The sequence below is a fragment of the Pavona decussata genome, unplaced genomic scaffold (assembly GCF_977016875.1).
Source record: "Pavona decussata unplaced genomic scaffold, jaPavDecu1.1 SCAFFOLD_134, whole genome shotgun sequence".
Taxonomy (NCBI): Eukaryota; Metazoa; Cnidaria; class Anthozoa; order Scleractinia; family Agariciidae; genus Pavona; species Pavona decussata.
Window position 1 is genome coordinate 3,819,070 of NW_028145547.1, and position 25,565 is coordinate 3,844,634.

Here is a 25,565-nt window from a genome sequence, read left to right on the forward strand (position 1 = left end):
CATATTTCCGAGTTAAATTGCAACTGCTGTGTTTAAGCTCATACTCCCAAGTGATCTAAGTCACTCTGCATGGCTGGGATATCCCCCAACGGTACGTTGATTTTGAGGCAGTTTTTAGTCAACCTCATTCCCAGTTGTCGTTGGTGCACGGTCTAATGTGACGTCACGCGATGACGCGCTCGATAAGCACGATGAGGCTTGGATTTTAGTGTCGCAAAGCGTAAATCGTAACAGTATACACTCGATTGAAGAAACGTTGCCCCGTGCTAAATTTGAGTTATAAACGATGCGACCTGATGGAATTAAGAGGGGATCTAATTAGCTTGCGCCTATTTCATTTTTTTTTTTCTCCTTAGGAACAGAACGTGCTTTTATTGTGGAAATAATTTTTCAGGTCAAACGCTTCCTATAATGCTGTTGGGTCTTATTGTCCATGGGTTATACGTTTTACTGTTAAAGTTTTTTTTTTTCAATCGAGTGTACAAATGTGATATCAGTCGCTAATTTATGCACAGCCTGACTACATTGTTGACCAGTCCGAACAGGTAACCCTTTATCAGTTCTATTTGCCAAATAGTTTGAAAACCACAACAGCAGGGTGCCGCTTATACCTTACGTAACATTCGTTCGTGTAGCGGCACGCTGTCAAAGGCTTTGGAAAGGTCAGGAAAAACGGTATATTAATAGGCTTTGACCTATTCTTAACTTTGGCCGAGTCAGTAACTGCGCCTGGGTAGATTTACCTCGAAGACAAGCCCGGAGATACGTGAACTAATCTCAGACCAGACGACAAATCGACCACTCGGTTCCGTAACCGCCCGCCTTTCTGCGGTCTTCCCATGTAATACAAGTGGACGAAATTTGGCGATAATTCTCCCTGAGATTTCTATACCCTTTTTATGTACCAGTGTAATGTTTAAAACCCTCTTCCTTATGGACGATAACTGGCCTGATGAAAAGAGATGTGAAACACACAGTTACTCAAGTTTAGAAGTCTTAGAAGTCTTTATTAAATCAGTCACAGCATACGTGTGACTTTACAATCAATAACCAATCATATCCAGAGGGTGAGATCGGACGTCAGCATATACAAGTTTTACGGCAGGTATGTTTGTTAATTATAAACCGTAAACGTAGCGGAAAGTTTAGGCAACATATTGATTGAGCATCGCGTTCTATGAGGAAAACTTTGCGATTCTGCGGGTAAAAGATAAAGTTTCTTAATAAAAGGTGAAATGTCGGCGCATAAGAAGACGACTTGAAGCAAGTCTAGGTAGACCGCTGGCAGTTCGTATCCCTTCGCTTGGCTCGGTTTAACGGCGGGCACTGATATCATTTGGTTTAGGGGGGAAAGCCGAAAGGGGGGTAGGTGCTTTCCCGCGGGCCCGGAGTGAAAACATTCCCGACTGGACTGATTAAAACAATTTTGCCCTCGGGCCTAATTTTTTTTCTGAGCATAAGCAAGGATGACGATTTGTGTAGGTCAAAAGTGTAATGGCGTGCTGTTAAACAGGAATAGCTATTAAACACCTATATTTAAAATTATAAAGGATAATGCCTCCTTTTGCTACTGCGCATACGTGCTGCGCAGAGATAGTCGGGTTTCTTAACGGCGGTGTCTGCTAAAACATATTTTTGCGCGGTTTATAACTACGCGGGAAAAGCAGAATCCGTAAAGAAAATGAGGGGTGACTACGCATTTTTCAGAGATAATTAAGCTTCAATTTGGGAAAAATGTCATACATCGTTTTGTATTTTAGCGCTTTTTAGAATTGTTGTTGCTTAATTATCTCCAAAAGAAAAATGGGTGGTTGTCCCCAATTTTTGTTTGTTTTGTTTTGTTTTTTATTCCAATAGCCCTTGCTAAGATCTGTTTTTCCCGCATAATAGTCATAAATTGCGCAAAAATACCCCTGTATTAGGAGGTACCGTCCTTAAAAACTGGATCATTGTATAATATAATTCCTGGAATTTGATTGGCTTCTTAGCCATTATACCATGCCCGAGAAATAGTGACCATTAAATTGGCTTCTGGTTGTTCTTGTAAAGCAAAATCAGCAAGATCTAGCAATATTTCTTGACTGTCTTTAATAAAACTATTCCACTCGCGCTTGTTGGATACGAGATGATTATAGCCAGCCCATCTATCATCTCATATCCAACGCGCGCTAGAGGAATAATTGTTAAGCAGCCTGTTATTGTGTATGAACAAATAATCTTCAAATGTTATCGACTTAGACAAATTCTACGCCCGACAGTGAAGGACCCATATCGTGGCCAAGCCGGAGTCAAACTTCAATAACAATTTGTTTTGGCGTTTCTGTCATCAGGATTGACAATTCTATGCAATGATCAAAAAGAAATTCCTTTAGAAACACGGAAATCACCTGTGGTAACTGAAAAACACACATTTTGGGGGATATTGATATAATACGCGTGGTAGTTAAATATGGTCTCTATACAAATAATTATGACTGTTTACAAGTGTTTCCAAGGTTGTCTTTATCCAACTGTTCTTACGAACCGGCATATTAATAAATTATGCTAAAAACTAGACTGGCTCTTTCTTTGGACCGGTTGTCCGCTTTGTAAACTATTTATATATAGCTATCGCCAGATGATCACAGCCTTCATCAATTGTCAATGAAACATTGGTTCTCCTGGCGGATAACAAATATATCTGCAATAACAGTAAGTAACTACAAAGTTGTACTTGAACACGACAGTTTAAGTAATAACTCACACCAGCGAGTCTGTATAAATTTGGCAAAGAGGATTCGTCGACACTGCCGTATAGCTTCCTTTACGTTAAACGAGTATCGTTCTTTTGAGCCGGTGAGTTTTCAGGGGATTCCGCGATCAGTTCAGTCAGATGAATTCAGTCAAACACGAACATTATATACGATTACTATAGCTTATTATGGACACTTTGTTATTATTGGTAGTTTTCTTAGCCCCAATTCATACATTTCCCATAAATTTACCTCGCTTACCAGTACGGACACCCCTTTGTTACTGAAATTTTTTTCTGGTCCCATCAATGTCCGTAGTAACGGAGTTGGACTATCACAAAATAACCATCCTTATATTCCTTCACTCGACACGATCCTATTACGCTTAAATAGGAACAACATGGTTTAGCTGAATGCCTGATAGTCGCGTCCATGCACCCCAAGTAGATTATGGTACAGATCCGGCACAGAATTGATGTAATGCCGAACGGTAGAACGCTACAGTTAAATAGTGTGGATAAGCATAACTGATAAGTCAAAATATTCGATACATTTCATTGGGGTCGGTTATTTGAACGAAGTTCAGACGAGAATTAGCAAAACCTCGAAAGGACTAGGTCGAAAGTGGTGTTAGTCTGGCCAACACGGGTAGTTGACCTTTAAATGTAAATATATGAAACATATTTTGAACTGCGGATGAAAGATCAAATAGAAGAAGGATCCTCGCAGTTAGTACGCAACTCAAGCAGTTCAGGCTTTCTTTTCGCAACTGCTTAAGTTGCGTACTAACTGCGAGGATCCTTCTTCTATTTGATAGTTGTACTTTGTCTCCTGTAGACAGTGTCAAGAAAGTATGGAGCAGTGAGCAGACACGTTGAAATTTATATATTTAAAATGGTCCATTTATAAACAAGGCATAGGTAAAACCATAGTGTAAGATAACACCTCTCGTGAAAACAAGGGATAAGACTTCGTTTAAACAGCCATAAATTGTAAATGACAATTTTCCTGAATGTTAATCGAGCCGCGGCTAAAAACAATCACATTCACAACATCAGAACTGAGTAAACAATAAGACGGCGCAGAAATAAAATGTTGGGTTGGTCATAAAACTGGGAATATATACCAGAGCTCCGGACTTTATAGCGACCATTCCACTTTGGCCGCCACATTCGCCATTGGAACTTAAGGCAATGACATGGGGTTACAAATTATCATATAATATGCGTACAGCACTATAGGTTAGTCTTTTTGTGAGAGTTCTTAGAACAGTACAACACTAGGCAAACTCGGCTGACATAGAGAGATCGCCAACGATCAAGGCGTGTAGCATCGAGTTGGCTTTAATCATCCATATCCAACTGAATCGCGAGTGGAATAATTTTTTTGTTAGTAGTAATCAAGAAATATGACCATGAGTCTTGATGATTGCATTTTGTAAGAAACTCCAAGAGACAATTTAATGACCGCTGTTTCGTGGGCATAGTATAACAGCGGATATCCCATGGAGCCAACCATACTCTGAAATACAGTTGTTAAGTGGCACTTTCCCTAAGAACGGTCCACTGCGTTTCGGGTCGAAAAAAAAGTTTGCCCTTAAACTTGGCCCACTAAATCATCTTGGGTCAAAAGTAAATCAAATGACTTTAGTTTTTGGAAATACGTTAAAATATATTTTTTACAGGCCACAACAGTCAGAGCAGAACTAGAAAACGGCCGAAAAAGTGTTCCTATATACCGAACAAGATAATGCCGTAATTCGTGAATATAATAATTCCCGCACTTTTGGTGCTTTTACGAATGTGAAACCCGCATTATGCAAATGAGGTTGTCGATCAAATTCAAATTGTTGTAAATCAAAACATTCTTAATCGCTAAATTTCACCATTCTAAATTGACTACACCAAAAAGCACACAAATATAAAAGCAAAAACGGTTTTACCCGTTTAAAAATGCCTATAACCTGATGAATTATTTAGTCCTGATCTCTGAATGCTATGTAAAAAAATTGTAAACATTGAATATGCTAATTGCGTTGTGTGGGACACTTAGTCCTATATAAAAAAATCTTTCTTCTCGCTGTTTTCTACTGTCGATTTTCATCTTTTTTTTGAAAAGTGCTATTGAAAATTCGTACACGTTTTTTAGTATCAAAAACTTGAAGAAATAATTCAGCTTTAAATGGATGAGCACACACTGTGACATGACCTGCATTGAAATCGACAACACTTGGCCTTTTTTAAAATCAATGTTGTGTTACACTCTTGGTTGTTTCTTGATTGCCTTTTTATTTGGTAAATGGTTACTAAAAGGACAATGCTAACAAAACCATCTTATTTTTCCCTGATCTACGACCAACGTACAGAATGATTTGATGAAGACAGTTTTGTTTTGCCGGATATGGCATTTTAACGACATAACTCCCGCTCTGAAGTAGGTCATAGGTCAAGGTCTTTTAAACTTCTCAGTTTACTTCCTAATTTTCTCTAAAATGATTCCATTCACCTCCGCTATGAATTCATTGTCACACTTTATTTCTCATACAAGATAAGCAATATTCAACACCTTACAATTAAAGCTTACTGGCGTGTAACTATTAACTTCTGGAATCTGAGATCTGAATTTGACTTGCTCAACTTTAATACATGAGCAATGACGCCGCCCAACAATTACACAATCCTACCTTGTAACAGTGAAAAAGCGAGAGATATAAGCAAATAAAATATCTTTGGTTTCTGTTCTTGTCGAGTTTAAAATATGGACATCCTATGAAGTAGATGGCTTTTTCGGTATTTTCGGGCTCAAATTACCTCATTAACGAGAAGTTGTTCTCTTTCACTTTCGAAGCTTTATTTATGAACAGCCATATTGATAGTCAATTTATATTTGGCCTGGCGAATACAAGGACCTACAAACTTGGACAAAATAAAGGAAAAAATTAGTCCCCCATCCTCCCCTCTAAATCAATCAGTACTGACGAATTCGCGTACAAAGCAAAACGCGCCATGTTTCCATCACTGAAAAAAAAGGGGAGAAAGGCTGGTTGTCCAAGATTGTAGCTATCAATATGTTTGTTGAGACTCGCAATGCGTGCCAAACAAAAAACCCCAAAAGCAGACACCGAAAATGCCCCTCAATTTGATGCAATAGCCAATTTTTTTTTTTTTTTTTTTAACGCGATAACCATTTGTACAGAGACCGGCGTAAATGGGGCCGCAGTATGGAGTAAAAGATTCTTGACACTCATGGCAGGGCCGTCCCTCATGTTGTTATTATGATTTATATCTCGTGACGAATATCATCAGACATGGTAATGTTCATCTTATTGCGGGGATTGCTTTCCTGTAACAAGTTATAAACCAGGTTGAATTCTTAATTATCGAGATTTTAACAGGTGCGCGCGTTAAGTTCTTTTCTCTATACGAATGATTAAAAACGATCTTATAGTCCGGTCTTTCTCTATATACCTACATTTGTTGGTAGATATTTCACAAAATAAATCACCTCGCGCCTGGATTGGATGTTTGTACAGATTCCTTTTCCGAAGATCTAAGGCGTATCTTTCACAGAAGCAAATATCGTATTTGGTCAAAAAGAAAGTCAAATTACTCAAGGAAAGTTCTAGAACTGACTTCGAACTTATTTCTCATGTTCGGGCTACTGCACTACGCAGTCTAAGAGGTATATGTGAAAATACCTCATGAACATTCTTATCGGGGGATTTTGCAGTACAATTTCGTTTTGATACGCAATTTTTTTTTTTTGGGGGGGGGGGAGGGTGGCCTTAACCCCCTAAGACGATAAAATTGGACAATTTTTATTATAATCACAGAGAACTTCGCGTATTCGAGAGGGAGCACTTATTCGAGGATTTATGGCATTTTAGTGGACTGCCTGTCAACTAGCTTGGAGTATGAAAGAAATGTGATAGTATATTTCCAGCCTGGTGAATGAATGAGAATGATGATTATTCTAGAAAGTGACGCAGGCATACTTGGAAAAAAGAAATCCGAGTGCTCCTATCAGGAGTCGAACCTAAGACCTTCCGATTACAGCTAGTTCGGATGCTCTACCACTGAGCTACAGGAGACTCGTGGGAGCTAAGGCCATTAAACTAGGTTCATGGGATAAACTTGGAGTAGTTTTAAAATTACACTTACACAAATACAACACCGAGCAACAATATACTTTACTGATGCTCCTTAATGTGGGATTTGATTCTCCTTCACTAGGAGGAGAGCTCGTGTTGAATTTTCAGTAATAATGACTTTAAAGTAATTACAGAAACAATGAGGCATTACACTAGAAATATCATCTACAACAAAAAGTGCAAGTTAGAAGCTTTGGCATTTGCGGCGAAGGGCCTGGAGTGAAGCTAACAGCTAACTCTACCTATGACCCTACTCCGCCGGGGTTGCAACCGGAACGCATCGCGACGGACGGATTCTCCTTCTCTCGCTTCCTATAAAATGTTTCTTTTTCTGTACAATTTTTTCCTTCCGACTTTCATGCACAAGTTCCTATCAATTCATTTTGAGCAACATATTGACAATGCCCAGCTTTTGAAAATTAATAAATCACATGTTTTACAAAAGCGAATTCAAGTTTTTCTCATTACTACATGGGATTTTTTTTTCGAACTGTAATAAAATAACAACTTGCACTTCAACAGATAAATGGCTCAAATAACTTCTAGTCGACCTATCATTTTTTTTGTGGTTCAGAAGTTTATATTATCTATGTATTGAGAAAGGCACTTTACGTAGAGGGATGTGCAGGCATCCTCCTTCTAGTCGGCTTGTGAATTTCAGTGTTTTGTGATTTTAGATTGCAGTATGCCAAACTCAGAGAAAAATTTTATTTCTTAAAGGACCTTTAAGCTATGAATACCAACTGAATGGCGTCAACAAAGCAGGGAAATGTAATAATAAACGAAAAAATTAGTAATGAAAATAGGTTTCTTAAAACCTAAATACTGTTTAGCAGACAGACTAATTTGCATAAAAATTTCCCGCAAAGTATCTAACAATCGGGACGGAACAAGTTTCAGGCATTTTAAAACTATTTAAACCGTTTATGCGTTTTATTCTGTGTGATTTTCGGTGTAGTTAATTTAGAATGGTGAAGTTTAGCGATTAAGAATGTTTTGATTCGTAACTGAATGGAATCATTTAGAGAAAATTAGGAAGTAAACTGAGAAGTTTAAAAGACCTTGACCTATGACCTACTTCAGAGCGGGAGTTAGGGACCGATCGTTTATTACGTCCTAGGGGGGGGGGGCGGTGTTTTTTGAGGGGGGGTAATTTTTTTAAATGAGCTCTTTTTGGGGGGGTAATTTTTTACCTTGTACGAAAAGTGAGGGGGGTAAAATTTTAAGACATACAAAAGGTACCCACTAAATGTATTTAGCAATCATTCTCATCAATCATAGAGTTGGTAAAATCGACTAGAAACTTCTCCATATCGCTACTATTCTTCAGAGCGACAAAGATCTTGCACGTCATGATAGGTTGAGTAATGACATGGCCATGCAAACCGTGTATTTCATCAAGCAGTTTATCTCTGAAGGCTTGTTTATCTGGGCAAAAAAATTGACTAAAAGACGAATAGAGATGGTAGGCTTCTTCAAAATCTATATATCCACATCCATACATCGAATGCTCCTGTACTGCTCTCAAACCCCGAGCTGCTTTGACCTTCTGTGTACCTTCTTTTGACGAGTGAAGAATAGACTCCAGCAATAACAAAACATCGTCATTATCAAGACATTCAAGAGATATTGTAAGGTACATTTCCTTACTTGAATTGCGCCTAACCTCTGATTGTTTCTCTTGCCTGTTCAGATTCAGAGAGCCAGCGATTTCCGCATGTAACCAAGCGTTGTGCCCAGGAACTTCTCAACAATTCAACCACAAGGCCAACCATTGGGGGGGGGGGGGGGGTAAAATTTTCAAACTGTCATTGTAGTGGGGGGTAGAACTTTTGTTTAAAAAAATTTGGGGGGGGTAAAATTTTCAAACACTCGATTTTTTAGAAAACCACCGCCCCCCCCCCCCCCCCCCTAGGACGTAATAAACGATCGGTCCCTTATTTCGTTAAAATGCCATATCCGGCAAAACAAAACTTTCTTCATCAAATCATTCTGTACGTTGGTCGTAGATCAGGGAAAATTAAGATGGTCTTGTTAGCATTGTCCTTTTAGTAGCCATTTACCAAATAAAAAGGCAATCAAGAAATAACCAAGAGTGTATAACACAACATTGGTTTAAAAAAAAGTCACGTGTTGTCGATTTCAATGCAGGTCATGTCACAGTGTGTGCTCATCCATTTAAAGCTGAATTATTTCTTCAAGTTTTTGATACTAAAAACGTGTACGAATTTTCAATAGCACCTTTAAAAAAAAATGAAAATCGACAGTAAAAAAAAGCGAGAAGAAAGATTTCTTTATATAGGACTTACTCACTTAGTGTCCCACACAACGCAATTAGCATATTCAATGTTTACAATTTTTTTACATAGCATTCAGAAATCAGGACTAAATAATTCATCAGGTTATAGGCATTTTTAAACGGGTAAAACCGTTTTTGCTTTTATATTTGTGTGCTTTTTGGTGTAGTCAATTTAGAATGGTGAAATTTAGCGATTAAGAATGTTTTGATTTACAACAATTTGAATTTGATCGACAACCTCATTTGCAAAATGCGGGTTTCACATTCGAAAAAGCACCAAAAGTGCGAAGTCGCTGTGGTCAAGGAAGATAAAAAGCGCAACGTATTTTTATATTTCTATGCTTCCTAACATCTGTTTAGCAAAGTTCAGTAGGAATTTAGAATGGGTCGGTCTGGACTTGTGAAATAAATGCCGGCAAAGACAGGGTACTTTCACCGGTTTTCAGTAAGCGTTCTAACGAGGGTTAATAATATTAGTTTTTGTGACCGTAAAAATTAAAACAAATCAAAATAAACATGCATTTCATACCTTTGAAGGAACACTTGACTTAGGAATTATAATGAATTTTTGTGGCGTTTCCTGGTTTTCGAGCAGCGAGCTCTTCAATTTTATACAACTTCCTACTTTCGCCACTCTCAAATTTATGTGCTCGAACGCTCTTACTGTTGTGGCCTGTAAAAAATATATTTTAACGTATTTCCGAAAACTAAAGTCATTTCATTTACTTTTGACCCAAGATGATTTAGTGGGCAAAGTTTGAGGGCAAACTTTTTTTCGACCCGAAACGCAGTGGACCGTTCTTAGGGAAAGTGCCACTTAATTAAAGACAGATTATGGATACCTTTATTTCTACCCGAATTTTCGAAAAGGGCACTGGCCGATGAAAACTTACATAGTTATATTAATCATGTTCAAAATAAAAAAAAAGAGCCATTATCAGTTTTTAACTGAATAAAATTATCAAGGACGAAAAGAATGGAGCCGTGTTCGAGGCGTAGCCTCGCTCCGGGTCCCACTTCAACGTCCTTCATTCCCAAGGGAACAGCCGTTTACAGCAACTTTAGGCTTCTGTTGACGCAAGTTTTTTTTTTTTTTTATCATCAAAGTGATGCTAAATGTGGTTTACACTATACTATTTTTATACCTGATAATCACATTTTTAAAAGCTGTAACATAAAACATTTAACAGTAAGTAGGACATTCATTTCAGTTTTATGAATGTCATGCAGTTTGTAATGTTTTCAACAATCAGCGATCTTTATTTTTTTAAATTTAATTGGGCCACATATAAAATACTGTGACTTAAGGTGGGGGTAAACGTGAATTTGAATGGAATTTAAAGAGGTTTGAAAAAGAGATAAAAGAAGGAAAATGATTTTTAAAACACCAACAGACAGTTGATACCCACGCAAGAGCACCCCAGGTTTCTAGTGGACTAACTTGGTATCCGTCTATTAATTATTAACTACAAATTCTAATTTTAAAACTTCACTAAACCTTCAATATTTCTTATTTCTCTTAATTTTATTAATCCTTCTTGAAAAACTATCTCCTCCCAACTGGTATACCCAAAATTCACCTAAAAATTCACAAAACACCCAACAACATAGATTTACGGGATAAGCAGATAGTTTTTGGATTGCTTGAAACGTGAACGAGATATATCCATTAAACCGATTTTAAGCGGCATGGAAACGGCTTTCAGGTTTACCCCCGCCTTAAAGGGGAAGTGTCTCGTATCAAACTTTGCCTATTGTTATGGTTGATTTTTTAGAAGACAATAGGGCTTTTGTTTCTAATTTTAAAGGACTCTTCAATTGTATCCCGTTCGCGCTTAAATCGGAGACAATCGGCAAATTGTCGGTGATGACATTTTATCACCTAATGAGGGTCTAGTGGCGGAACTGAAGTGTTAAGTGGGACACCAAACAACATAGGGTGGGTGAGTAGCTGCATTGTCTAACGGTCGCGCAGTGAACTGATTGTAAGCGCAGCGCGATGTTTTTTGTATAGTTCCATCCTTTTTCAGGCTGTAATTGCGTCAGTTAAATTACCGTCAGGACATCGAGAAACGTAAAGCAATTCATTTCAACACAATTTGTGTTTTTGATTGAGGTTTCGTTCCTCGGTAATGATACACGTGCATAAGTCATCGGAACTGAGCAAACCCTCGAAGACGATAAAGAGCGTGATGAAGTCGCACGCTCATTGCTTACGCTCGTATTTACTATGCAAAACTTGGCCTCTTGTTTTCATAGCTGATCATTCAATTCTTTCTATAAACCAAAAACATAGGAGTTTAGAACACCACAAAAAAAGTCGCTTGGGTTTGTTGAAGGACGTATTTCGTGAGCCGTTTTCCGGCGTCGCGCGCGCACACACTGTTTAACAGAAAACACATTTTACGGATCGATGTTTGTTGGAAATTACATTGCCTGAGCTTCTTTTTCGCTGGATAATTTGCTGAATGTTTAATAGTTTAATATCGTAGTGTTTTTTAACAATACCAGTCGGCAAAGCGTTAGCAATCAAAGTTGACTTTATAGCACTGTCTCTTTTAGAGATTTTATTGTTGTCATTGATAGCGACGCGCATTTTCTCTCGTGCGCGTCCACTGGTGCGCGTCCATATCTCTGTGAAGATTGTGTTGCCTGAACTCGATAAATTGCTGAAAATAAGACTGAAAATAAGAAACATACTGAAGTGTGAGTCATGAGTGACACACACGGAATTAAGAGCAAATGATACTCTTATGGCAAGCATTGGTGACCAACAAACCAATTTTCTCACACCTTTTTCGATCGACTGATCAGTTCATTGTTCTTTTGCTGATGTGGAGAAACCTAACCTAGACAACCTAGTAGAATAAGTTATTCTTTAATTTAAACTTCAGAACATAAACTTATCTGTTAAAGTATTCCGCATGCGGGCGCGTGTAAAACGACTAGCGAGTAAACTAAAGGTAAAAGTAAAGGTAACTTAAAACTCCTGTATGTAAAACTAGCACTTTTCAGGCCTCTTACTTTATTCGTATTGTTAAGCTCTGGAACTATATCTGTAAATTATCACCCCCTACCAGTTTTTCAACTACTGCTTCCTTCCGCAACTTTGTTACTGAGCACATGTTTCACCTTTTGCAAAATCACTTTGACATATTCTATCCCTGTACCTGGTCAATTGTACGATCCTGCTCCTGCCATCCCTAGTTTTTTTTAGCGTCTTTTGGTTGTTTGTGTTTTTTAAAATTATTATTTGTATCATGGGAGGTGCCTCGCATGGGTCCTCGCGTCCCGTTCGCACCTGCCCTTTTGACCTTATCACTTTTCACGTATTTTTCATTTCTTTCTGGTTGTTTAATTTATTGTATTTAACATGTGTGATGGTCAATAAAGCTGTTAAAAAAAAAAAAGTTTTTCACGATTTATTGCTCAAAACAAACGGAACAACGGGCGTGAAAATGGCGAAAACTTTGAAAGCGCTACGAGGAACAAGGCTAAATGGCTCAGTTTCAGTTTCTCTCATCGCAATCGTGACAGTAATAATTGCGTGGTTGTACTTATTTATTACGGCATGTTATGGTCTGTAATTTATACAGAGGCATTCGCTTCGCCATTGTCAAACGGCGAGGTTTCGTCTCGGTAATATAGAAGTCGTTTAATTTACGTATTCCGAAGTTGGCGAATTTTTACTCGTTCGGTATATTGAAACAATCGCATAATATGTGTTTGTCTGATCACCGAGCTTAACGTTAGTTCCTTGTTTTTGTCAGCACAGCATACTTGAACACGCTAAACGTATCTTCCTGGGAGGTAAAAGGAAGTTGTCAAAAACTAGTTTAGCATCAAGAAATGTTCATTTCAGTTCACGCGGACAACGTGGCTAGTAACAACGAGCGCTCTGGTGAATTCGACTGAGCTAAAAATATTCATTGACTAGTGTCAAAAAGTTCAAACACTATTTTAAAAAATTAAATACGATCAAAATTGAAAACAACCTCCTTAAATGAACATACCGACTTTAAGTTGTTTCGTTTCTTCCCATTTCAATATTTGCTAACAGCCGGTCGTTTCTGAAATCCATGTGCCGTAAAAAAAAAAGAAAAAAAGAAAAAAAAATCGCCGAGGAGATGAAAGCGCTCTGTGATATTTCAAATTACCTAAGTGTCAGTTATTCGCTTCTTTGATTACGTGGCTACGTGGCTAAGTGAATAATCGGCTACCTAGCTACTTGGCTAAGGGGTTTCACGGTTAAGAAAACGAGGTATAAACACATTCTCTTTTTTGCTTGCCGCACGCAAGTTACGAGTTATAGGCGAGGCTCGGCATCACGAGTAAAGAAAGAGGTATGCATAGCATTGTTTTAGAAGTATGTTATCGAATTTAGAAGTATCCCGTAGCCACTGTTTTAGAGGTATTTCCCGGAAAGCCTAATTCTTTTGAAGGTTTTCATGTCTGCCGTTTTTCATGTTTGCCGAAATGAGCAGTTCCGCGTATCCAAGTCGAACTTTTGGAAAGAATATCTGCCCTGAAAAGGAAAGTTGTGCGTTAGTTTCGGTAAATGGAAGGATTTAGGTCTATGTTATCTTTAGGATTGGGTTTGACTGACTATCACTCACTTTTTAGATGAAGATAAGAATGGTCAATGAAAGGAAACTTCTCAAACGTTTCCTAGTTTCAATTTCTTAACGAGGCGGACTTATATATCTCTGAAGAGTGTAAAAGTAATCCCAAAACGTTGAAGATTTAATGAAATCAGTTTAATCGCAATTAACACGCCTTTGTTAGAAGCAGTGGTTAAAATTTTTAAGATCGTAGGGTGTTTTTCTTCGTTAATGTGTACAAGACCTACTGGCCTTTTATCGTGTTATTCTTGATTTGATAATGTTAATAAAAGAATTGGTTCATGCTTAGCGTGTGTATATCGAGTTATGGATGCACGCGGGAAGTTTGGAGAGCACGAGAGAAGCGTAAGAGTTGCTCGAGGCGTTGCCGAGAGAAACTCTAGCTTCTTGAGTGCTCTCCAAACTTAATTCCCAAGTGCATCCATAAATCGATATACGCACAGCTAAAAGCATGAACCAATTCTTTTATAACATTTTCAACGCGTAGTTTAACCAGTTGATTCTAGGTTGACCAGAGGTTTTCCAAGCATTCACCCACTGTGCAAAGTGGTAATAAATAGCCCCATGTTCAGTAAAAATACATAACTTACAGGGTAAAAAAAGCGACTCTCCTCAGTTTAGTTTCAAATAGTAAAAGTTTCTAATTATCGAATAAAATACACTGGTTGCCAATTCAGTTAAAATTTTCCAAAAAACAAACTTGAAAATTTGATCCTCGCGTCACATGGGAGAATTCTCTCTGCTCGCGAGGACATGTGTTTGTTTATCCAAAATTTACGCAGTTGTCACGTTTCATCAATGAAAACATAGAAAGAAAACAGACAACTGAAGCTTTCCTAAATGGAAAATTTATTCAGACAAGTCTTTGTTCTAAGAAGTAAAGGCGTACGATTTTTAATCCGAGATGATAAACGCGCAATTGAAACAATCGCATAATATGTTTGACTGATCACCGAGCTCAACGTTAGTGTCTTATTTTTGTCAGCATGCTTGAACACGCTAAAATGAATTTCCTGGGAGGTAAAAGGAAGTTGTCAAAAACTAGTTTAGCATCAAGAAATGTTCATTTCAGTTTGACAACGTGGCTAGTAACAACAAGCGCTTTGGTGAATTCGACTGAGCTAAAAACATTCATTGACTAGTGTCAAAAAGTTCAAACACTATTAAATTAAATTCCATCAAAATTGAAAACAACCTCCTTAAATGAACATACCGACTTCAAGTTGTTCGTTTCTTCCCATTTCAATTGCCAACAGTCGTTTCTAAAATCCATCTGCCATAAAAAAAAAAATCGCCAAGCTATTAAATGAAAACGCTCTGTGAGCGAACTCGTCAATTGGACAGGTTAATGAAATGATATTTCAAATTACATGACTTGTATGTCAGTAAAGTTATTCGCTTCTTTGATTACGTGGCTACGTGGCTAAGTGAATAAGCGGCTACCTAGCTACTTGGCTAAGGGCTGTAAGGGGTTTCACGGTTAAGAAAACGAGGTATAAACACATTCTCTTTTTTGTTTGCCGCACGCAAGTTACGAGTTATAGACGAGGCTCAGCATCACGCTTAAAGAAAGAGGTATGCGTAGCATTGTTTTAGAAGTATATTATTGAATTTAGAAGTATCCCGTAGCCACTGCCAGTTTAGCGGAGGTATTTCCCGGAAAGCCTAGCTCCTTTGGACGTTTTCATGTCTGCCGCGTTTCATGTTTGCCGAAACGAGCAGTTCCGCGTATCCAAGTCGGGACTTTTGGAAAGAATATCTGTCCTGAAAAGGAAAGTTGTGCGTTAGTTTCGGTAAATGAAAGGATTAAGGTCTACATTGTGTTTTTTGCTATAGGATTGGGTTTGACTGTCTATCACTCACTTTTTAGATGAGCATAAGAATGGTCAATGAAAGGAAACTTCTCAAACGTTTCCCAGTTTCAATTTGTTAACGAGGCGACGTATGTATCTCTGAATAGTGTAAAAGGAATCCCAAAAGTTTGAAGATTTAATGAAGTCAGTTTAGTTGCATTGTGCGTTGGATGTTGCTTGTAACACGTGAGAAGATTAAGGGTGTTTTCCTTTTAACCTGCACAAGACCTGCTGACCTTTTTTCTCATTATTCTTGATTTGGTAATACCCGAAATGTTGATTTGAGCTTCAAATAAAAACCTCGGAGCAGTGATTTTATCATATGGTGGTACTGTTTTACCTGACTTGAAGTTGAAACCGGCTGTGGATTATGAAAATCATATCGCGTGAGCCTTGAGATCGTAGAAGTATTTCTTCAATTCACAACAATTCAATTCAATTCAATTCAATTCAATTTTATTTACACTTATTACAACGAAATACAATATATTTTACAGTAAGAAAAAAAATTAAACGTACAGAGCAATTTACTTAATGATTTTACTTTCTACGGAAGAAGTGCGTAGTGGCCAAAGGACCAAGGCTTTGTTTAATCACTCTGCTGTGAAACGAGAACAAATCATTTTCACCGTCTAGAAACCATGAAATGCAGACAAGAATCAGGAATAGGCATCTCGTTTATTGATAGCTAGAACACGGGCAAAATACATGAATAAACATACTACAAACTACATCTAACGAAGACGTAAGCTAATGTCAATAATGTACAATCTGGTAATAACCTTTCTGAAAGATTAAATACTGAATAACCAAAAAGATAACAAATACAAGAAAATTTACAGAACGGTAGCGAGAGATGCCGTCAAGTAACCTTGAATCTGCAAAGAACACCTTATATACCTGATAACAAATAATCACCTACACTGTCAAAAATAACTCACGCGACAAATACCAACACATCCGTACGCAAAGCTTGAAGCAACCTCCATTCCTCAACGCGAGAAAATACATTTCGTGTTGGCCACTACCTCTGTGCAGTTAAAAAAATAGGGGGAAAAAGAATTTATAATACTGATTGAAGAGCTCTGCTAGTTAAATTAGGCTTGGGTTAGGAAAATACAGCAGTAAAGAATAAAGTGTTTACAGCAAATATATAAGTATATAGTATACGTTAATTTTTTAAATTATATATATCATAGCTTTCGATAACACCCTAAACTTAGACGACAGACTTGGCAAAAGACGTTTCCACTGACTTTGAAACTGTGGTTAGAGCCTCATTCTGTAATTAACTCCGCTTAAAATTGATTGACTTTCAAAATCTAAAGTCATTTTGTATGTCTTAGTTGCATCGTTCCCCTGATCAAAATTAAGATCGTTTCAGGAGTAAAGACCTTCATAAGAAATTTTTTCGAGCCGCTAGTTATTTGGCGGAAATTTAATGAAATATGCTGCACGTTTGATAGTTTAATATCGTATTGTTTTTCCACAACACCAGTCGGCAAACCGTTAGCGGTCAAAGTTGACTTTTTCTTACTTTTTTTTTTTTTTGTTTGAGAGATTTTATTGTTGTCATTGATAGTGGCGCGCATTTTCTCTCGTGCGCGTCCACTGGTGCGCGTCCATATCTTTGTGAATATTGTGTTGCCTGAACTCGATAAATTGCTGAAAATAAGGCTGAGAATTAAATACAAGCTGGAGTGTGGTCATGAGTAGCGCACGGAATTAAAAGCAAATGAAACTCTTATGGCAGGCATTGGTGACCAACAGACCGATTTTCTCACACATTTTTCGATCTAATGATTTCATGGTTCTTTTGCTGATGCTGACAGACCTAACCTAGACAACCTAGTAGAATAAGTTATTCTTTAATTTAAACTTCAGAACATAAACGTATCTGTAAAAGCATTCCGCATGCGGGCGCGTGGAAAACTATTAATGTTAAGCGGTTCGCGTGTAAAGTAAATGAGAAGTTTGGCACGATTTATTGCTCAAAACGAACGGAGCAATGGCGTGGGAAGACGCAAACTTTGAAAGCGGTACGAGGAAAAAAGCTAAATGGCGCAGTTTTAGCTTCTCTCATCGCTATCGTGACAGTGATAATTGCGGGGTTGTACTTATTTATTACGACTTTCTATGATAGCGGCGGTAGTTGGAATCCATTAGAGATATTAACTACTGTTCATGTGGTTTTCCGAAAATGCTTCCCTCAGGTCTTTTTTCTCAAATTTAAGGACGTTTTTCCTGCTTGAAAAAGAATAGGGATCAGGTTTTCAGCTTTGCGAACGTTTGAGGTGACTGCTCTCTTAAGAAATGCTAGTTTTTGTTCTCAATTCTACTACATAAAACTGATAACAGTATAAAAATCTGCCGCAGACTTAAAATCATACATTGTCGGTACAATAATGCATTAAGATGTCCTAGCCAATAGAAAAAACAACAACAAACACAAACACACTGTACACATCAAATATATTATATACAGTTTCTAAAATATTGACACGACAATCTGTTAATGAACAATTTGTTATTTTTTTAACAATTTGTTGTTATATAATTTGACTATACACACGACAACTTATAACAAAAAGAATCAAAATTCATTTATTTCTAAGTTCCACTGCCTTTTGTTCCATAAATAGCGGATGACGATCTCCATAATTCTCAGCCCTTCATACTATTTGCCAGTTTGTGAACTTCTTAATTGCTTAATGTCCATATAGCTTGCATTTGTAGACGTCTTTCTCAGCACATTCTCTGGTCCTATCAAAGTAGATTAAGTAGCCATCTTTCCGCGAAGCTTCTTCACATAACCATTGTGTGGCCAACGGTCCTGGGAAAAAAGTACAAGATGTTTGTAAAAATTATTGAAACAAAATGATAATTACCTGCAGAGGTTTAAATTACCGACTATTATAAGAAATTTATGGGGAAAGAAAACAATGTGAAGTACAAATGAAGATGCTGAACAGAGTACATTACACAATCAAAAACTATTTCTTATTTTTAGTGTCAATTCGGAACAAAAAATTAAAACGTGAAGCTACCTACCCTTGACCATTGTTAATCCCAATTAACTTTTAGCTTTAATCATAATTAAAAAATCAATGGGAGTTTTCTATGGATTATACTCTTATAGACAATAAAATGATGTCAAAACCACTGACTTGCAAGTTGAGTTTTCAATATTTTATGACATCATTTTATGGTGTAGAAGAGTATAGACCAGAGAAAACTGCTATCAATTTGTTAAATAGGCTATATTAATTTTTTAAATGAAAACATTTTTGGAGAGTACAAATACGTAGGAAATATAAATCAATCACACTGTAAAATCCATAAATATAAATCTCAGTGCTGAAGCGAGTTAATTTAATTTCAGACACACAATTGTTACATATTTTTTTCATTTCTGTCATCAGGATGATCAATCTTGTACCCAGAGTCCTCTGGCTTTTTGGTCAGTGGGTGGTCGCCAGTAGAGACTCTGGGGAACTGGAATTTTAGTTAAATTTTTTTATTGGCTGTCCCGTAATCGCTCGTTACTGCTCCCATTGTTTTACCGCAGAAAACTTGCGGTAATATAGCGACCACCCGCTGACCAAAAAACCAGAGGACTCTGGGTACGAGATTGCAGGATGATGTTTCATGATTACCCTCCCCTCCCCCCAGTTCCATCATATGGCCAGAATGGAAACAGAATGAGCAACTTACTGGTTCTTTTTGCTTGACATCACGATACTCATGTACATCTCTGTACCCAGCAATTTGAAACCTGTATGCTATAAAAAAAAAAGAGCACTAGACAATAGATGAACACATCATAGAGTGTTTTAATTTGGCTTTGGTTTGAAAAGGATTACCGCTACAATCTGGATAAAGGATTTAATAAAACTCAATAAGCCAATCGGCCATACTCTGAAATCCAGTTGTTAATTAAGACAGATTATGGATATCTTTATTTCTACCCGAATTTTCGAAAAGGGCACTGGCCGATGAAAACTTGGGCGTTTTTCGTTAATCGGCACCAAATCACGGTTGTTATTTTTTTTTTTTTATTTTTTTTTTTTTTTTGCCCCGAAAGGGTTAAGAACGATGCAAAAGAAAGGAGAGAAAGGAAAGACCGGAAAAAAGACTATGCAACCTTTTGTTTTTACATCAAGGAAGCATGTTGAGCGGACCCGTTTTCAAAAATCCCCGACAGATTTATAGAGAGTGGTAACGAAGGGTACTGTCATCAACTTGATTGACTGGAGCAGCGCAGCGCTCTAAAGGGATGAGCATAATTCAGTACCTCAAGGATCACTTAGCAAGCCCCACAAAGCAGCCTTTGTGCTGACCTCGCACTCGCCGACTTTGCTCTCATCGCAGCAAAATCCTAAAATTGCCATAACTGAAAATTGTAGCAAAAATCGGCAGTTGTTTACGTAGATGATTTGAAATCGTGCTTCGGCGCCAAAATCTTGTAGCTAATTCTGATCGAAAAGCGCCTGGCTTTAAAGAAAAATCAATTGCACCATCAACCGAGTGATTTAGAACCTTATATAGAAAAAGCGCAAACAGAATTGTTAATTCAGGGTGACTTGTTTTGGCGAACCAGCTAAGCCCTGTCAAATTACATTTATCTATAACACGACTACGGTATACACTTCAAGTTTAAAGCAAGTGGTCTGGCGCCGGCTGGCTTCTCTCACATTTTTGAAAGCAATTGTTACACGACATTAACTGATTTATCAAACGTGCATTATCTCAGGGTACGTACGGTTTCCATAACCACCTCCGGCAGCACGCGTCCTGTAGAAATCTCCGTCATAAAAAATACCACGTTTTAAAGATTCAGTTTTCACATCGTTTGCACATGTTCTATTTATTTAATATGCTCGGTAAATGCTCTTACAATAGGAATTTCCACTTATGCGGTCTTATGAGCCGTTACTACGGTGAATGTCCACTTTCAACTAATTGAAAATGTAACTCACTGCAAATCACAGGCTTTTGTTTTCCCACCAACGCGCGCCATTGTTAATCAGTTTTCCATTGTCGGTGTCCAGTTTCTCAAAGAGACTTTCATTTTACTTTAAAACGGCTGTATTAACCTTTGTTAAGGTAGAACTGATTTCTGTTGTTGCTTAGCCTTGCGGGATCAGTGATAGAAAGTGATTCTCTCTTTGAACACTGGGGTCACAGGTGAATTTACACCTGGCTGTTACACCATGATTTAATCGCCATTCTCCCCACTGAATTGAAAGCGAAGGAAGGTAAGTTATAAGCGGGATATTTAGTGATAACAAGTGACGAAAACTCAGATTTAAATCTTGATTTTGACCAGCCACTTCTCTTTAACGTTAAAAGACTGTTGAGATTGCCACAGTGGCTCATATTACGTGCGGAAATCCAAAATAGCAAGTTATTTTATTTAATTTTTTTATTTATTTATTTTTGTTGTCGATATGTTGTAACTTTTGGTTTTAGATGTAATAACGATATTGCATCTAATTATTTTTTGTTTTTGCTCCAAATGTGCAACCGTCAACGGTTTATAAACACGCGGAACATGAATATCAATACTTGATCAGAGTTTTACAAGAATGCAATTTATTGCCCGGCAATAAGATAAGCTACAGTCATGTCACTGATAAACGTTTTTGAATCACGCATCAGTACTTCACAAGCCGGTGAAGTTAATTATTTTTTACTGTTCAATAACGGCGTAACAACGAAACACGAAATACTTTTGATAACAATTGAGATACCGAATGTTGTATACGAAATTTCACGTTGCAAATTGAATATTGGCTTAATATTGTTCCTTCCATGATGAACTATATATGGCGACATCCACGTCGCACCGAATCCATTTTAGATCCAAAAATGGTTTGTACGGATATGCGTTTTGCTCACACTTTATCGTTTAGCGAGACTCCTAACAAAGCAAGTTTTTATTGATACAATTTAACCAAACATTTCAACCGGAAAAATACGTTCTCAAACTCATTAATAAGAGAAAACAAAGGAAACACTACCGTAAAGGAGCTTTGGAAATGTGATCTTAATTATCATAAAATTTGGTGGACTTTTGCGATGAATTACTCCGAAAATTATTAATGGTTTGAGAAGCTACTGATCAAACACTCGAAAGAGTGTTTCTATTTCCAATCACCTGAACTTGGTTTAAAAGTGTTCGGCTGCGTTTTGTTTTATCAACCCATGCATTTCTCGGTGTTTGGAAATCGGATGAAACACTTTTTTTTTCGTTTTTGATATATTACTTGAAACACTGAATGTCAAGGAAAGGATATAATTTTATTCTATAAGTTGTGTATCTGTCTGTACATCTGTCACTCCGAAGTCTTTGATGTGTTTCATCTAATCATTCTATCGGTCGGATGTTAAGAAATAGCCCGTTATACTGAGATGGAAACAGATAACAATATACTATTAACTTGGTTTTTTGCAGGGTTTTTTTTAATAACAAAAAATACGACATATTACCAGTAAGTTGTCAACTCTCGTATGTAAGTGTTTCCTGTCCAGCCGATCGAAGGCAGTAATATTCTAATGTTGACAAATCGTGTGTCCTAAGATTCAGTCAATTGTATCTTTGAATGCAATTAGTAGATCGCCATTATGGTAAAAGCTTTTTTAAGTCTTGCCTATGCAATGTTTGTCCCAGCGGCAATTAGTGTACAATCGGCTAATTTCTACTTTTAGTCGTGCGAAAATTCTCCTGCTGAAATCCTATTTTGTGACACAAGCGAACACGTATGGAAGCCGAGCACATCAGGCAGGGGAGTGAATTTTAAAGTGATTTTGACTAAATTCAATGCAACTACACGACACACTGTGTGTAAATAATAGAACTAGAAACTTAGTGAACTTAGTGTAGTGAATATCTGCAACGATGTAATAATTGTTTCTACCCGAAGAGAAAAGTTCTTGTCTTAAAGAAAAGAGTGAAAGCAAGCTTTTTTTAAAAAAGAAATTCTCATTTCAACACTGCACTGCTAACATTTGTCTATTCCGGTAAAAAAATAATGAGAAGTAAGTATCTTTTATATTAGGTGCCAAAAAAAAACAAAAGGTAAGGGTAATACAAATTGTCATGTAATTAGCAACCTACGACTCCGATTGGAAGCTACTGTTATTTGGTTTACACGGAAACATATGTCTCTTCACTGGTTAACTGCTAATGTTCAATTTAAATCCTGTTTCGATCCTTGATTGTAAAGTAAAGAGATTTTTTGTTTAATTCTTTTAGTTTACAGGGGGGAAAAAAGAGTTGGAGCGGATGTTATCAGAATATTAAGAATACTTTTTTCTCATATTTTGAACTAAAACTTTTCAGTAACATTTTCATTAACTGAACAAGAGTAAACTAGAAACAGTAGCAATACTTAACGATGTCTTCTACTTTTAAACCGCTTTTATTGATTTCGCCAGGTTCAGTGCATAGTTGAAGCTTATATATCAGTATTTAACTCGCCCGCCGGAATGTTTTAAGCGCGAGAAATCTAAGCCTGTACTGTAGAAGTAGCGACCCATTGTTGGCACGTCGAGTCGTGCTTTAATTTCTCTCATTTTCCAATTCCCCAGGTGTCTTTTGACCAAATAGAAAAAAGATATAAAATAAACCAAAGCTTCACAGTGCTCTTATTTAGATTTTATGGTGTTAAACAACTGTAGTTAACCCGTCTCCGGGGCTTTGATTTCCTGACAAAGTATTTGAACAACAGCGCCAGTTATCTATCGTGCCCGGAACTCGATACTTACAGCTTCTAATTACACTTTTCTCGCAGTTGCGTCATACATTGTCCAATTGTTCTTCGAACACTACTCAAATTTCTGTAGGAGGAGCAACATTTAGAACCTTTTAACATCGAAGCCACGTTGTTAAATTTGATTGTTCGTCGTGCTGTTCAGAGTTTGCGGTGAGTACTGAACTAATCGAAAATGAAAGGAACACCCGGAATAATCAGGCTTTCATAAACGAATGATAGCGCGGTTGAGAGCTCTGATTTGATCAATAGTGGAATAACAGTTTTATTAAAACAACTAAGAAATATTCTAGATCTTGGGTATTTAAATTTCATTTTACAAGAACGACCAGAGCGCAGTTTAATATGCATTCAGTATCGGGCATGATTGTCACGTTGTTTTTCTTCTTTTTGTGTGTGTGTGTTCCTTTTGCATGTAGATATTTAATCGTTTCTTTTCGTTATCTGTAATTCGTAAGGAATATTGTTAATTATTTGCAGTCTTAATTCACGTTACTGTAGTTATTTTTAGTAGTTATTGTCTTAGGAATTTGCGTGTGGTATTGTAGTATTGTAAATTGCAATGTAGTCTAACTAACTATTATTATTCTCGTTACCGTGTATTTTATATCTTGTTGTGTAATCAGCGTTTATTGTACATTTTGTAGTTAGCATTATTCTAGAATCTTCTTTGTAAAGGCTGGTTTCCATACGATCGCGGATCGCAGATCGCAGATCGCAATAAGGTCTGCGATCGTCTGCGATCATATGGAAACCAGCCTTTAGATAGAACATGGTTCTATCTTCTGCGACCGTCTGCGATCGCAATCGCAGAAGTAGTTTCCATATGATCGCAGACGATCGCAGACCTTATTGCGATCTGCGATCTGCGATCCGCGATCATATGGAAACCAGCCTTTAATTGCTCAATGTCTTAATTGTATAAGACTATATAAATAATGGTAAGATTGTTGGTTGTTGCTGTTGGTTGTTGGAACAGTTGTAAGAAAGAAAAAAAAGAGAAGAAGAAGAAAGTTGAATTCACCGCCAAGAGTCTTTTTGGTAGGCGGGACAGCCGCATTTGTTCTTCAACAAAACCCATTTGTTGACAGCGACCGTGCAAAAGAGTAGACGCGATTGGTAAAGAAAACAGTCAGTGGAACAGACGAAGAGAAGGGCGAAGGAAAGAGAAATTTAACAAAGACTGAAAAGCACTTGGCAAGAGAGAATTCAAAGAGTCGTTGTTTGGCGGAACGCGGAAAGTTTGTTAGTAGACCGCGTTGGTTTGTTTGTGGTTTGGTTGGACGAAGAAGAAACTGAACGTTGTGCACAAGCGAACATTTTGTGTCATAATAGCTTAGTAATTAACGTAAGACTGCAAAAGTAACTTGGTTTTAAAGTAATTATTTAGGTTTAGAAGAAATAGTTTGTTTTTACGTTCCCATTTGTTGGGAAACTTATAGTTTATGTATTCTAAACTTATTAAATTTGGAGTGTTACCTAGTCTTTTAGTGTGTTATGGGTTTGCGGGAAGGGTTGTGTACAGTTGTTTGTTTAGTCTCGCCGCTGAAGGGAAAGATCCACGTCACAATGGTACAATGTATGGCTAATATACCATGGTCGCTTAGCCAATCAAAACGCTGGAATTGCATTATCCAATCATCCTGTTCTTAATAACACCAATTTAGATATCTTTATTTATCATTTTTTTCTCTTTTTTGTTACAGCTCTTCTTTAGAGGAGACCGTTGAAAGTATCGATCATGGATCTCGGGCTCTTGAAACTTGCATTTTTGATCAAGCAGTACCTGGTCAGAGTTCTCGTGTGGTGGCGCATGCCTCTGGTGCTGGCCATGGCCTACACGCTGTTTGTTAGGGAACGACTCCTGGACCACGCCCTGTTTGACTCATACCCCACCTCACTGCCTCAAGTTAAACGCAGGTGTAATGACCCAGTGCTTGGTACGAGAATTCAGTTCTAATACAATAGGGAAATTTAGCAACGCAGAGTTGTTGTTTTGTCTACAAAACCTATTGCTTTTTTTTTTACGTTCTCGTTGCCGTCGCCGTGGCGTTGCTAAAACTCCCCAATGACCAGCCCCGAGCCGCCACCCTTGAAATCTCACCAAGAATGCACAGTCATTGATCGGCGTTGT

General features: G+C 37.5%; 1 protein-coding gene and 1 pseudogene across 6 annotated transcripts in view; one reads left to right on the forward strand and one right to left on the reverse strand.

Moving 5' to 3' along the window:
• Positions 1-2,616: 2,616 nt before the first annotated feature.
• LOC146467814 (uncharacterized) overlaps positions 2,617-25,565 on the forward strand; it is a 38,644-nt gene continuing 15,695 nt past the window's right edge. The window contains exons 1-3 of one of the 5 annotated variants that reach the window (XM_085125225.1): positions 2,674-2,691; positions 23,505-23,584; positions 25,138-25,371. In XM_085125225.1, coding sequence (XP_084981351.1) covers positions 25,173-25,371 — 199 coding nt within the window. In that variant the 5' untranslated portion in view covers positions 2,674-2,691; positions 23,505-23,584; positions 25,138-25,172. Of the gene's footprint in view, positions 2,692-20,676; positions 20,915-23,455; positions 23,585-25,137; positions 25,372-25,565 lie in introns of those variants that run through there. The other 4 variants (XM_085125224.1, XM_085125226.1, XM_085125227.1 and 1 more) reach the window with 4 other exon arrangements.
• On the reverse strand, positions 17,988-20,676 carry LOC146467815 (meiosis expressed gene 1 protein homolog pseudogene; annotated as a pseudogene). The gene is made up of 3 exons (XR_014867693.1): positions 20,664-20,676; positions 19,371-19,438; positions 17,988-18,489 (listed from the first exon to the last, which is right to left on the reverse strand). The product of XR_014867693.1 is annotated as a meiosis expressed gene 1 protein homolog pseudogene (transcript).